General features: G+C 47.7%; 1 protein-coding gene across 6 annotated transcripts in view; it reads right to left on the bottom strand.

Annotated features, from left to right (window-relative positions):
• The window catches only part of PLXNA4 (plexin A4), a 406,242-nt gene that overhangs the window by 376,626 nt on the left and 17,503 nt on the right, over positions 1-12,113 (bottom strand). For all 6 annotated transcript variants that reach the window (XM_072041446.1, XM_072041417.1, XM_072041518.1 and 3 more), the window contains exon 2: positions 1,726-2,989. In XM_072041446.1, the coding sequence (XP_071897547.1) occupies positions 1,726-2,904 (1,179 nt within the window). In that variant the 5' untranslated portion in view covers positions 2,905-2,989. The remainder of the gene's footprint in view (positions 1-1,725; positions 2,990-12,113) is intronic.

Raw genomic sequence — 12,113 nt, 5'->3', positions numbered from 1 at the left:
TTCTCCAAGGATCTCCAGGCTCCTTTTCCAGCTGTGGAGCATTAGTATCTCTGATTCACAGTCACAAAGATGCTCTTACAGTTTTCCCTACTGTGTCACTCAGTCCCTGATTCCTTGTCCTCTCCCCAGTCCCTGCAGCGCTGTCCCTCCAAATTCAGCCTGATGTATCCAGGATTCACCCCAAGGGACAGAGGAAAGCTGTTGGCCCTTTTTCCTCTTTCTAAAGCCACAGAAGCCACGTGATTGATGGGTTTCAAAATTCTCGATTTGACAGGTCCTGTGTTGCAAGCATTAGCATGGAGCAGGAGCAGAGCAGATTTGCAAATACAAGGAGAGGCTTAAGAGCCCAGGAAAGTGACTCCAGTGGGAAGCTCCCAGCCTAAATCTAAAGGCAGTTTTTTGAATGTGCAGCAGCCCTGAGGCTAAACAAAAATAAATAATAATCAAAGCCGGATCCGGGCACAAGACTTTCTCCCTGTGCAGTGCTGCACAGGGAGTTTCACTACTGGCACAGGCCTAGACAGCAGAAATCCCACTAAAATGAAAGGGTTTGTCCCTCTGCACCTTCAGTGTAGGAGTGTGAGAGCACTGCAGTGTTGTGCAACGATGCTGAGGGTGCTGGTACAGAGAGGAATTAGGACAGGGTAAGGCAGAATCGATCTCCCTGCAATGAAATTTCCATCTGCCTTCCTCTTAGCATGTCCTTGTCCTATAAAGGAGCAACAGCAGGGATCCCCCAGCAAAGAATGCTTGAGTACAAAGGACAGCATGAGTGATCCTGTATCCCAAGCCCTGACTCTGCCATGAGATGATTTGGGCAGGAAAGCGCCCTGGTGTTTCTCCATATTCCCTTTGCTCAGTCTTAAACTTGCCTCTTACTTGAAAGAGCTAATTAAGGAAGGAAATCAAAGCCCAGAGAGGCGGTTAGTGCAGCAGCCGGGGTGCAGTGCTGGCTATAATGCTGATTTCTGCGCATGGTATCAAAGCCAGCCGCATACTGCCGGGGCTGAGGCAGATTTCCGCAATGACACTTCACTGAACTGGCGGAATAAACCAAGACAATTTCTTAAGACCGTTTGTAGGTCAGGTAGACCAACCTCTTCCCCAGACCTGCACTTCAATCTTGCAGCATTTAATCCTTGATCTGTAGCCAGGCCTTAATTTTTCAGTGCACAGACACCGCAGAGCTGGCTAGAAACAGGAAGACGAGGGACTTTGATGGTTAATGACCAGCGCTCTTCAGACACAGAAGAAATGAAGCCCTGGCTTCACAAAGCTCCCGGAACAAATCCTGCTCCAAGTCTAGCCCAGAGAGATAAAATTCCACCATCAGACACAGAAACCAGCACAAGCAGCCAACTTTATCTAAGTACTGTTTTGGTTTAGGCTTGAGCCAAAACTGCAGAAGGAAACGTGATTTCACCCCTGATGAATTGCACAGTGAAATAACAACAACAGACCAATTCCTCCTAAAGATTTTAAGGTCCCTTGGCATAATCTATAAAAAACATAAGATTGCTGGGAAGGTCAGAAAGTGATACATTCCCCAGCTCTTCCATGGCAAACTGAGGCATGGAGTGGTTAAAGTAGGTGGTGTGGTGAGTGGAGGCAGAGCCAGGACTGGGACAAGGCAGCTTCAGTTCCTCACTCTACCCACTGAGCCATACTTTAAGCTCTGTGAGCACATGAGGAAGTTAAACTCGGGTGGGTAGAGGCATGACTTACCGCACTGCTACAGGGAATATCCTTGACTTTGAGCCAGGCCAGATCTAAAGTCCCCTCTCCCCTGTAGCAGGACTGCAGCCTGTCCTTGATGCGATCGTTGATCTTTTTCAGGACAAAGATGCAAAGAGCGGACTCATCCAAGGACTTCATCTTCCTTTTCTGCCCCTTGGAGAAGACTGTGAAGAGGATATCATCCTCAGGGCCTACACCCAAAGACCTCGCCAAAATGGCTCCAGCCTTGGACAAGTAGGCCGCCTGGAGCAACCGGTACTCGACCCCATTCTTCTCACAACCAATGGGCACCTCTACATAGGAGTTAAAAGCTGTGTCCTCCTTGCACAAACGGACCAGCTTAGAGGTATAGACCTGCTCCTTTGTGGTGGAGCCAGGTGGTGAGATCATCTCAGGCTGCAGAGTTAGGAAATAGACAAAGTTTCCACTGCTGAAGCCATAGATGTAGTAGATATCAAAGTCAGGTATGATGGTGAAGGTGTCTGAGGGGATTTTAATCATGGAGGCCACAAACTCATCGTGGAAAACGTATGCAAACATCCCATCTGCCTCAGAGTTCTTGGTTAGCTTTCTGCTGGAAATAGTGGGGAAATACTCAGGCTTGCCATCCACAGCAGTGGCAATGAACAACTTGTCATCCATGTTGCTGTAAGAAACGATGACTCCAAAAACAGAGCCGCTCTCGTTGACACCGGAGAGGTAATGCTCCTTCTTGTGGAAGGGCTCGCCCAGCTTGAAGAGGTCATCCAGCCTCAAAAGCTTACAAATGCCCTGGTAAAGGCTCCCACAGGCTATCAATCGATTCTCCTTGTAGTCTATGAGGAGCATTTTGTTGATGTTGTTAGTGGGTGTCAAGGGTTCATTGCAGGTTTGGACTATCCTGGGAGGATAACACTTGGGATTATCTTCATCGGGACCAGTCTGGTGGGTCACCAGGACCTTCAGGTCACTGGAGAGTTTGTAGATCCTGTTGACAGCTCCCAGGTAAATGTGCCCAGTTCTTTCATCAACAACCAAGTGGTTGAAGTTCCCCTCCGCTTGGTCTCCAGTGAAAGTGATGAAGGGCCTCTTTGGGAGGGGTGGCTGCTGCCTACCAAGAGGCGACACCGTGGCAGATAACAGGAGGTGAGAAATCAGGCAAGTCCACTTCCACATGGCTGGTGACATGTTTAGAAAGATTTGTATTCCCAAAGGAACAAAGACTGAAAGCTGTAAGTGTCTTCAAAACACCAATTCCCTGGCAGATTTTGTCCTACAAGCAAAGAGAAAAGAAAACAAAAGTACGTTACTATGGAGTATTCCTTCCTCCTCCCTCCTTCACAACCATGCCATCATCAGAGCATATTTAATTGCTAATCCTCCTTTTCTCGTCTCTGAGCTCTCTACTTACAGCCAGCACAAAGGGAGCCCTCCTGAAAGAAAAGATGCTGGTAGAAAGAGCAGAAATCACATAGCAGAATAACAAATCAGTGCCCTCTTAACCTCTGCTACACACACGTGTGCCCCATGGTGCAGCGCAAGAATTCACTGGAAGCCAGAGCCGTGCAGAAGGCTAATGGTAGAATCATCAAGCAACATTACTGTTTGCACTGCCAACTTTGACCCAGTTGTGTATTTGCTAAGACAGGACGGGAGAAGGATTATTCTCCTGCTCTTCTGGATGAGGGACTGAATTCTGGAGAAGGTCAGGGACCTGCCTACAGGGACAAGTCCAGATGGATGCTGAGCTCTTTTGCAGCTCTTCAAGTTTGCCAGGAAGAAACCAGCTCTGGCCTGACATTAGCATCCTTTCAGGGAGACGCTGGTTCAGAGCAGGCCTGTTTGAACAGGCTCTCAGTGGCTACCAGATCAAAGCTGCCACATGCCAGCCCAGCTTGGAGTACAGATGTAGGAGCTGCGGTTTGCCAGCCTTCAGAGCCACATCTACGAAGGGCACACAGCCAAGCACAAAGCAAACTGAGCACCAGGTCCCCTCCCTCCCTTGGGCCATCACCACAAGACTGCTCTTCACCCACTGCACAGCCAAGACTGCATTGTCCAAAAAAGAGAGAGTTCCGCTGGGCAGCTTGGAGGAGGGAGAATAAAGGGGCTGCCTAATTATTAGCAATAATAAAGTCTAAGGGCTTTATTATTAGCAATAATAAAGTCTAAAGGAGCTTTCTTGCACCACTCAGTCTCTTAAAATCTCCCAGGTTTTAACTGCGGTGGTGAGAGCTACATGGACTTCAAACAGCTGCTCTAATTTGGTGAGTGTATCACCAACACCCCATCCTTGTGCCTTGGAAATACATCATCCCATTCAAGACATCCATCTGCTCCCTGTTCCTCCTCCTCCTTTTCACAGTTGCTTCTGTACCGAGAGAAGGTTTGGCCTTGTATGGCCCCACAGAGCACCTGGAGGATGGAGTCCGGCCACCTTGGGTCCTGCCAGCCACGCTCTTTGCTAAGTGCTGACTGCACAACCCTTGTTACAGGTGGCCAGGCTAAAACACATGGGTCTTCCCTCCCTCCCTCTTTAACATCCATATCAGAATTGCACAGAATTCTTCTTGCCTTTAAAAAGAAAACAAGTCAACCCCCAGCCTCAGAGATCGTTGTGATTTGGGTGCACTTCTGCAGGCCAGTGTCCTCCCATTTCCCACAGAGAGCTTTTGCTGAAAGCAGGGGTGTAACTTGCTGAGCAAAGGTGACGACAGCAAGCCCTGTGCAAGGAGGAGACAAGGGAAAATCACTGTTTGCAAATCCCAGCAGGGAGGAAGGGGTGGTAGTGACACGGGTCTGGCATTCACAGCTCTTTCAAATCTGTGCAACTCTGCCAGCGCCAGCGGAACTGAAAATTTTACTTCAAGGAATAACAAAGGGAATAAATCCTATCTTCTTTTGACCTGCAGACTGATTAGATCTGATAGTGGAAAGGGTAAGTCTGGGCTTCCAGAGCATCCACCACTTTCATGCCACCCCAAATATTTCAAAGTTCTCACAGGAGGCAGAATTTCAAAGCAGCTGTATGATCACCCTCACCTCCCACTGCCCTCCCTACCACAGCAGCCGCAGGCATTGGATAGATGACAGCCAAAGGTCATTTCACATTTACTTTAGGCATGTTTATCCTGCTCTGCTTTGCCTTCCTGGTCAAGCAAATATTTAATAAAATCAAGCTTATACTGCAGAGTTCGCAAGACTGTCTTGCGAGCTGGAGAGGATTTGCTCTACAGGAATACGCAGGCCAGTCACGTAGGTTTTTAATAACCTTTATTATGATAGATAGAACAGTGATGGGTTGAGCTCTCCTACACAAGCATTCCTCTTTCAAAAGAGGCCATCCTTGAGAGAGCGGCAGAAGAGGGAAGCTGTCCCTGTTTGAGTCCTGTGTTCAGAAACATCACGTGGCGACCCTGAACACCAGCTCCCTTCACTTATGACTTATGATCCATATTTCTAAGAGACACTGGTTTGATCAGGCACTAGGCAGGTCTAGGAAGAAATTATTGTTTTGAAGTACAAAAAAGATAGCTCTTTTACCCCTCTATTTTACCGTATTTTGCTCCTCTTAGCCCTGCGGAGTCAGCACAGCTGCAGGACAGGGAAATGGGAACTGCCGTGACCCCGAGAGGCAACCAAAAACCCCTCTTCTGCAACAGGAGCTGTCTGCCCAAAGATTATTACAGAGCGTGAGATTTGAATTGTAACAACAGGAGGAAATATCTCCTTTTAAATAGGCGGTCAACTCAAGAGGAGATGCACTCCAGATGTGAAATCTTTGAGGCCCAACCAAGTGAGAATTGTGACCCACTTTGAGATGTGTCGGTCACTTATAGGGGGAGAGGGAGGTGAGGGATACCTTCCTCCAGGTAACGACAGCAAATTTGGGCTGGAAACTAGAGTGACCCCAGGAAAGTTAGGTGAGGAATCCCTTTTGCAGCAGACAAGGAGACTTCGAAAATAGCGAATCTCCAGGGGAAAAGTTATTCACCTGCAGTGGGAAAAGCCTAAACATTTTGCCAGCACTGACAGTCACCAAGCAAGCCCAGAAGCAGCCTTTCAGAAGGAAGGAGGGAGCCTGGAGCTATCTTGATATCTTCTACCAGCAGTCTGAATGACCTTAGGAGGAAGGTTTTTCTCTTTGAAGACTTCTGGAGTTTCCCTTCTCACCCGTCTGCTCACTTTTTTATTCCTGCCTCCTGGAGTCCCAGTCAGTACTTGGGCCTCTCAGGGCTATCATTTATAATTTGGCTTAATTATTAAATAACAGCAGAGGGCAGAGGCAAGGAGGATTGGTTGTTTAGCCTGCAGAATAGAGCAGGGGTTGCACTAGTCCTTAGAGGATGCACCAAGAAGAAGGGGGTTTTATGCATGTCTTTTTATTTCTTGCATTTGGATAGTGGGAAATCATAGCAGCTGGGAAGACAAATAATGCAGTGCCGTAGACATACCCAGTCTTTTAAGCTGCTCAGTCGTCAACAGTCTAATTAAGTTATAAGAAAAATAAACAAAAGGCCAAACTGAGCAGGCAGTGAGGTTTGGCTTAGGCTCTGATGTGGGCATTCCCAAAATAAACCCAAACCACCTCCCCACACTGACCACATTCCCTCTCCTGCCCCCCCACGAAACGTGGCCAGCAGAGATGCCACGACCCAGTGCAGGGCTCCCGTGTGAGACCAGACTGTCCCTCTGAGCAGAGCTACGTGGCTCCTGCCACAGCAGCCTCTTCAGCAACACATTCAAGGTCCCTGGAAAGGTCACACAGCTTCTACAGCCCCAGGGATGTGTAGCAAATGATGTTTTGGTAGAAAACAGCCCTTCTTTTTCTCCATCTATCAGGAACGGCTGCCCCTCTGCTCTGCTGGACTCTTCACATGCAGCAGCTGTGCTGAGGGGATGCAACGGGCCATAACAATGCCCTACAAGTTTTATTTTGAGGTTGGGTCTCCCAGGTGAATATCTTCATCTCCCCACTGCATGAAAGAGCAGAGAAATTGCCTCCTTCTTTAACCATGTCTTGGGAAGTGATGCTACACAACCTTAATGACATTCAGCAGTCCTGAAGGAAGATACCATTCGTTTATCCAGAAGAGGAGCTACACCAGGTCTGAACCTAGATTGGATATGAAGGTGGCACAGAGGAAGCCTCCTCCCAAATCCATCTGGTTCAGACAAGGCTCCATCCATGCTCAGCACCAGCAGATGTTTTCTGAGTCAGCTCTCCCAAAAAGTCTCACACCACCCTCCTGCATGTAGAACTAGGGTCTCCACTCTATGGCTTGCAAATGACACATTTCCCATAAGACTCCTTGTTTTTGCACAGTTTGGTTTAAAAACTTGTTTCTTCCTCAAGGACAGCAAGTTATGGTGCCACCCTACAGCACTGTTACCTGATTGCTGTTGTTGACCATTTCCAGCAAAAGTTGGAGACCAGTGAGTAAGAGAACACAGGTTGGTCTTGCTCTGACCCCTGCAAACGATTCCAAGACTCTATGACATGCAACCCTATGGGCCCTGGACAAGAAAAAAATGGGTGCAAAAAATCCTAAGGGAAAGAAACTTTCCTAGCTTCTTTGAAATCAACTGGTGGTTGTTATTAGATGGGAAAGCTAGAGGGTGCCGAATATATCCTCAAAACCTAGCCAGTTTTAAGGGGAGAAAGTCAAAAAGGACTACGTGCTATGTCTGAGGAAGAAGGAATAAAGCAGGAGTAAAGAGAACACAAAGGACTGGTCTGTGCAGTGAGAGAGAGAAGGACTTGGGCAGAAGAATATAGAGAGAAGGGAAAGAGAGAGGTGGGACATTCGGTTTTGATGTCAATCTCATAAAAGCCACGCTCACGTCCCTCTATTGGAGACCACCACAAATTCACCCCACTGCAATGACAGCTCCAAAGGGGAACGTGTCCCTGGGTGATGACGGGAGACAGCAGCATCTCACCGTTTGGTCCACACACACACAAGCCTCCTGCCACCAGAGGTGGCAGACAGATCCAAATCACCAGGTCCCCTGCCATCAGTGCCTTCTGCAGCAGGGACACCACAAGGTCAGCAGCAACATTTCCTGAGAACAGCCACACATGAGAGCCTGGCTGCAAAGAGCCATGGCAGAAAAACTACTCTGGGTCCAGCTCCAGCCAGGGACTCAGAGCAAAACACACATTTAAACCTAGAAGAGGACAAAAACAGCTCCAGGAGGGGAACAAATCCACCACCCCCTCCTGCAGAGCAGGTCCAGCACCACCCCAGGGTCCCAGCACATGGTGGAGCAGGCTCAGATGGACCCCAATGGGTTCTTCACCAGGGAGCACCTAGTTAGGAGGAAGCCAACAGCACCCAGGGCAATGCCAAGAGCACAGGCTCAGCGGTTAATGAAGCCCAGCATTAATCAGGCAGCACACTCCTCTGTTTGCTTTTGCTCTGCTCAGGCACAGCTATTCATTTGCTGGGACACGGGAGGCCACGCACAGATGCTGACAAGGCAGACGTCCAGCCATGGAGCCAGCACACAGCAATTCAGCACCAAGTGCAGCTACACAATCCCTTTAATCTCAGCTAAAGATTTTTTTTTTTTTCCTGGCTTCCTTTAATAAACCCTGATTACCATGGATAGGCGCTTTTCTTTGGGAGCCGGCATGGCAAGAAAACCCATACAGACACATTGTCGACAACTCCCCCGACAAAGGCCGGCTTCTAACTTCAGCTAAATCCTTTCTCCCTGAACTTACAACCTGTCTGATGCCTTTTTGCAAAGCAGAAGCAAGTCTCTCTTTGAGGGCACCCAGCACCAGAGCATCTTTTCTTTGGAGCTCACCACAATGAACAGATCCCAGCACAAGCTGCAGCTTGTCCCAAATAGACAGATTAATTTCAGCAACGGGTTGTTTGCAAGGCACTTAAGCCCCGGCGACACAACGTGGCATTCACTCATCACACAGATTATTCCATTCAGGCACTCGGAGGGTGCCCATCACCTTGTTACCTGTGCATCTGCCAGGAGCGTATTAAGTGAGAGGATTAACATTTGCCATGTGTGGGACTTTTATTCCTTTCTTCCTGATTCACCGTCTGAGAAAACTGCATGTGGATGCTGTTTCTCCCTGCGTTTCAGACTTGGTTTCCTACCAGCAAAATCAGGTCAGAGCTGCGCTCCTTTGTGCTTGGAAGGGAGACGGGAGAGGCTTGTAATGATTTCTTGGTTCCTCCAGGAATTTACTTACACAGAGACTCGAGTGAAAGAACACAAATAGTCGGTGCCACAGAAACAAGAATGGAGTTTTGAGGTCATGGAAATGACCTACAAATCCAGAGACCGGGGTTAAACTCTGTTTTCTGGAGCAGGCTTGCCTGTGAGTCTCCGTGGGTGAGTTCCCCCCTCCACAATGCAGGTTACTATTTCCCAGTCTCCCAAAATTATTCTGAGGACATCTATTAAAAATATTACTTATCACAGCACTGGGGAAAATCCCAAACCATCAAAGAATTGTAGGAAAAGCACACCATGTCACAACAGTGCCTTACTTTGTTGATCCCAGTCTGAGGAACATCTTTATTACAAGAGATAGGTCCAAAGCACCAAGAAAAGTGGAGGATGCCAAAATGCAGAGTGACAGGTTAATTTCTGCCTCAAATTCTCATTCTTCTCCCCTGAGAAAGCCACCGTACACTCCTGGAGTTTTGCTTGCCCCACTACAAAACGTTTTTCTACTGTATTTCACTGAGGTGCAGCTCTCACGGGGATGGCAATGGCCAAGAAATTAAATGGCACTTGCAGCTCAGAAGACCCCAATCAGATTGTGACTTTAGACACAAAGAGCAATAACCACAGCCCCTGCCCCTAAAGGCATGATGCATATGGAAAAGCAAATGAACTGGGTTTCATCCCAGCAGGTTTTCCCGGCTGGTGTATCAAGTACAGCATCGTAGGACAGCCATGAAGAAAATGACATCGTCTTCCTCACAGGCTGCACCTACACTCACAAATTCCCTTTAAGGCCTCGGGGGCTCTGAAAGATGCTCAAATGAAGCCTTAAAATTTTCTGGCCCTAGTCCAGAAGTGACCCCTAAAACCTTGCACAAGGGGCTCAGACCTCAGGTTCTCCCCTGAGCCAGCAGGCAGCTATTTTGTTTTTGGCAGAGGCTGCAGAACACAGTTTCTGTTGCATTGAATGCCAGTGGGTGGATGTTTCCCCCTGCTTTGCAATCTTAGGAAGATCTGTGAGACACAATTCCTCTCTCTCAGGCTGAAGTCTTGTAATTAGCACTGTATAAATCCATGAAGAGCCAAATCTCATAAGACAGAGACCATACTTCAGCTGTCTCCTGAAAGCCTGGCACAGAGAACAACTCCAAATTCACAGTGACTTTGTGATCCCTGGCTATTTCACTCTCTAGATCTACATGAGGCACCAGCAAGGATAAAACATGGGGCTTGCAGGAAAAACAAAACCTTTAAACCTTGATCTGCTGCTTGCTGGAGCACCGAGATCTATATTTGGAGCTGGAGAAACCACTTGCAAAGAAGCCAGGAGAGAATCCCCAATCTTCAAAGCCTGCGATTTTACTACATATTCAAAAGGCAGCTGGAGCAGAGCAGCCTGAGAAGCATAGGGTAAAAGCAGTAGGATGGGAAAAATCAAAAATGATACCATGATGGGGAATAAAGCTTGGAAATTAAGCGGGACAAAGATCCAGTGTATTTGCTGGGTAGGATCAGGCTTTCTGCAAACAGGACGAGCCTCAATAACCAGTTACCTGTGCTTGATGGCTCAGAGATGCTCACTCATATAATGACTGCAAAATTGCCCAGCTTAAAATGATTAATGCAGAGCAAGGGTACTCGCCGAGATCCAGGATCCTCTGGAGTAAGGACCATCAATCCTGCAAAAAACCTTACGCTCAGAAATAGGCTGAACACACAGCAGGAGCAGGAACAGAAAGAAAATGCCATTAACGGTCCTGTATTGCTGGGAAGGAACAGAGAGAGGGACAGTGATTTCTCTTCAGTGACACAGGGTTTGCAGCACAGGCAAGAACAGAAACTCCCGTAATGCTTTATTCAGCATAAAATTTCCTCCTTTCATTCTGTGGCAGGTATCCAAACTGTTTTGGAGCACCAGCCACTGGCCATGGAGAGGGTCAGTGGAAAGAAAGATCTGAGGCAGCAAATCCTTCAGCCTCATCTTCCCACGTGAAAGGCTAAGGACAGGGATTAGTGAGTACAGTCCCATAAAGCAGGGGTGGCTGGACCATCTCACATCTCAGCCAGCTCCTGAGTCCAACACACACATTATCACTAGCGGGAAGAAGCAGTGCTGACTGGCATTTTCCCTTCCGATCCTAAATAAAAGCTTTGGTTTACTGAAGCCATTAGCGATATTTTTATGGTGACGTCCGTACTGGGGATCATGGAAAAAAATATCAGACTTCTTGTTTCATACTAATTCTGACCAAATTCTGAAATGCTTCTGGGTAAGTCTTAGTGCCCCCATGAAGCTCCTGGGCAGACACATGCCATTCATTTTATCACTCTGCCTTTAACGTGACAGCTCTTCCACCATCTGTTCCGTCCTTCAGCCCCTGAGCAGGTCACATGAGGGACAGTCTTCTTCCACGTTTCTGTAACACCTAGGGCAATTAGGTCCCAAACTCATTAGTTCATAACCTCATGAATCAAAGAATGGTTTGGGTTGGAAGAAACCTTAAATGTGGTCTCATCCCAGCCCCTGCCATGGCAGGGACACCTCCCACCAGCCCAGGCTGCCCCCAGCCCCATCCAGCCTGGCCTTGGGCACCCCCAGGGATGGGGCAGCCACAGCTCCTCTGGGAAACTTGTGTGTGTAAAGTCTTTACTTCATTCCACTTTAAAGTATCCTATTTTTTTTCTGGCCCTGTGGGCTTGAAAAGAGGTTGTTAAGAGATCTCAGAAGTCTGCCTACTCCATATTTCTGCCCCAAAGTTCACTGTCTCCAAATTCCAGGTGTCTTCTGAGATTGCTACAAAACATAACTTCATCTTTACAAATGGAAAACTACAGTGGGAAATAGACATTTTCTGAACAATATTAACCTACTGCATGCTTTACTTGGTCCTCCTTAGCAAAAGTAATAAAAACTACATTAAAATTGTTTATGAATTGCAACTGTACTGCCATAAGAGAACTTCTTGTTAAGTTCTAAGCAAAGCACTGCTCAGTGCAGCTTCTGTGTTCAAAGCTTCCCCCTGAGAAAAAAATATCTGAGATGAGCCCAAACGAGAGATGTCCTTTCAGAGGACTTCCCCTCAGAGTGCTTTGGCTAAAACCTTCCGTCCCCACTTGACTTGGAGCTTTTTGAGATGTCACCCGATCCAGAAGGCAAACAAAGTGGCAAGGCTCTGATGGAGAGCCCGATGCTT

The sequence above is a fragment of the Anas platyrhynchos genome, chromosome 1 (assembly GCF_047663525.1).
Source record: "Anas platyrhynchos isolate ZD024472 breed Pekin duck chromosome 1, IASCAAS_PekinDuck_T2T, whole genome shotgun sequence".
Lineage (NCBI taxonomy): Eukaryota > Metazoa > Chordata > Aves > Anseriformes > Anatidae > Anas > Anas platyrhynchos.
Note: the sequence above shows the minus strand (reverse complement) of the source record. Positions and strands in the feature narration are given on the sequence as shown.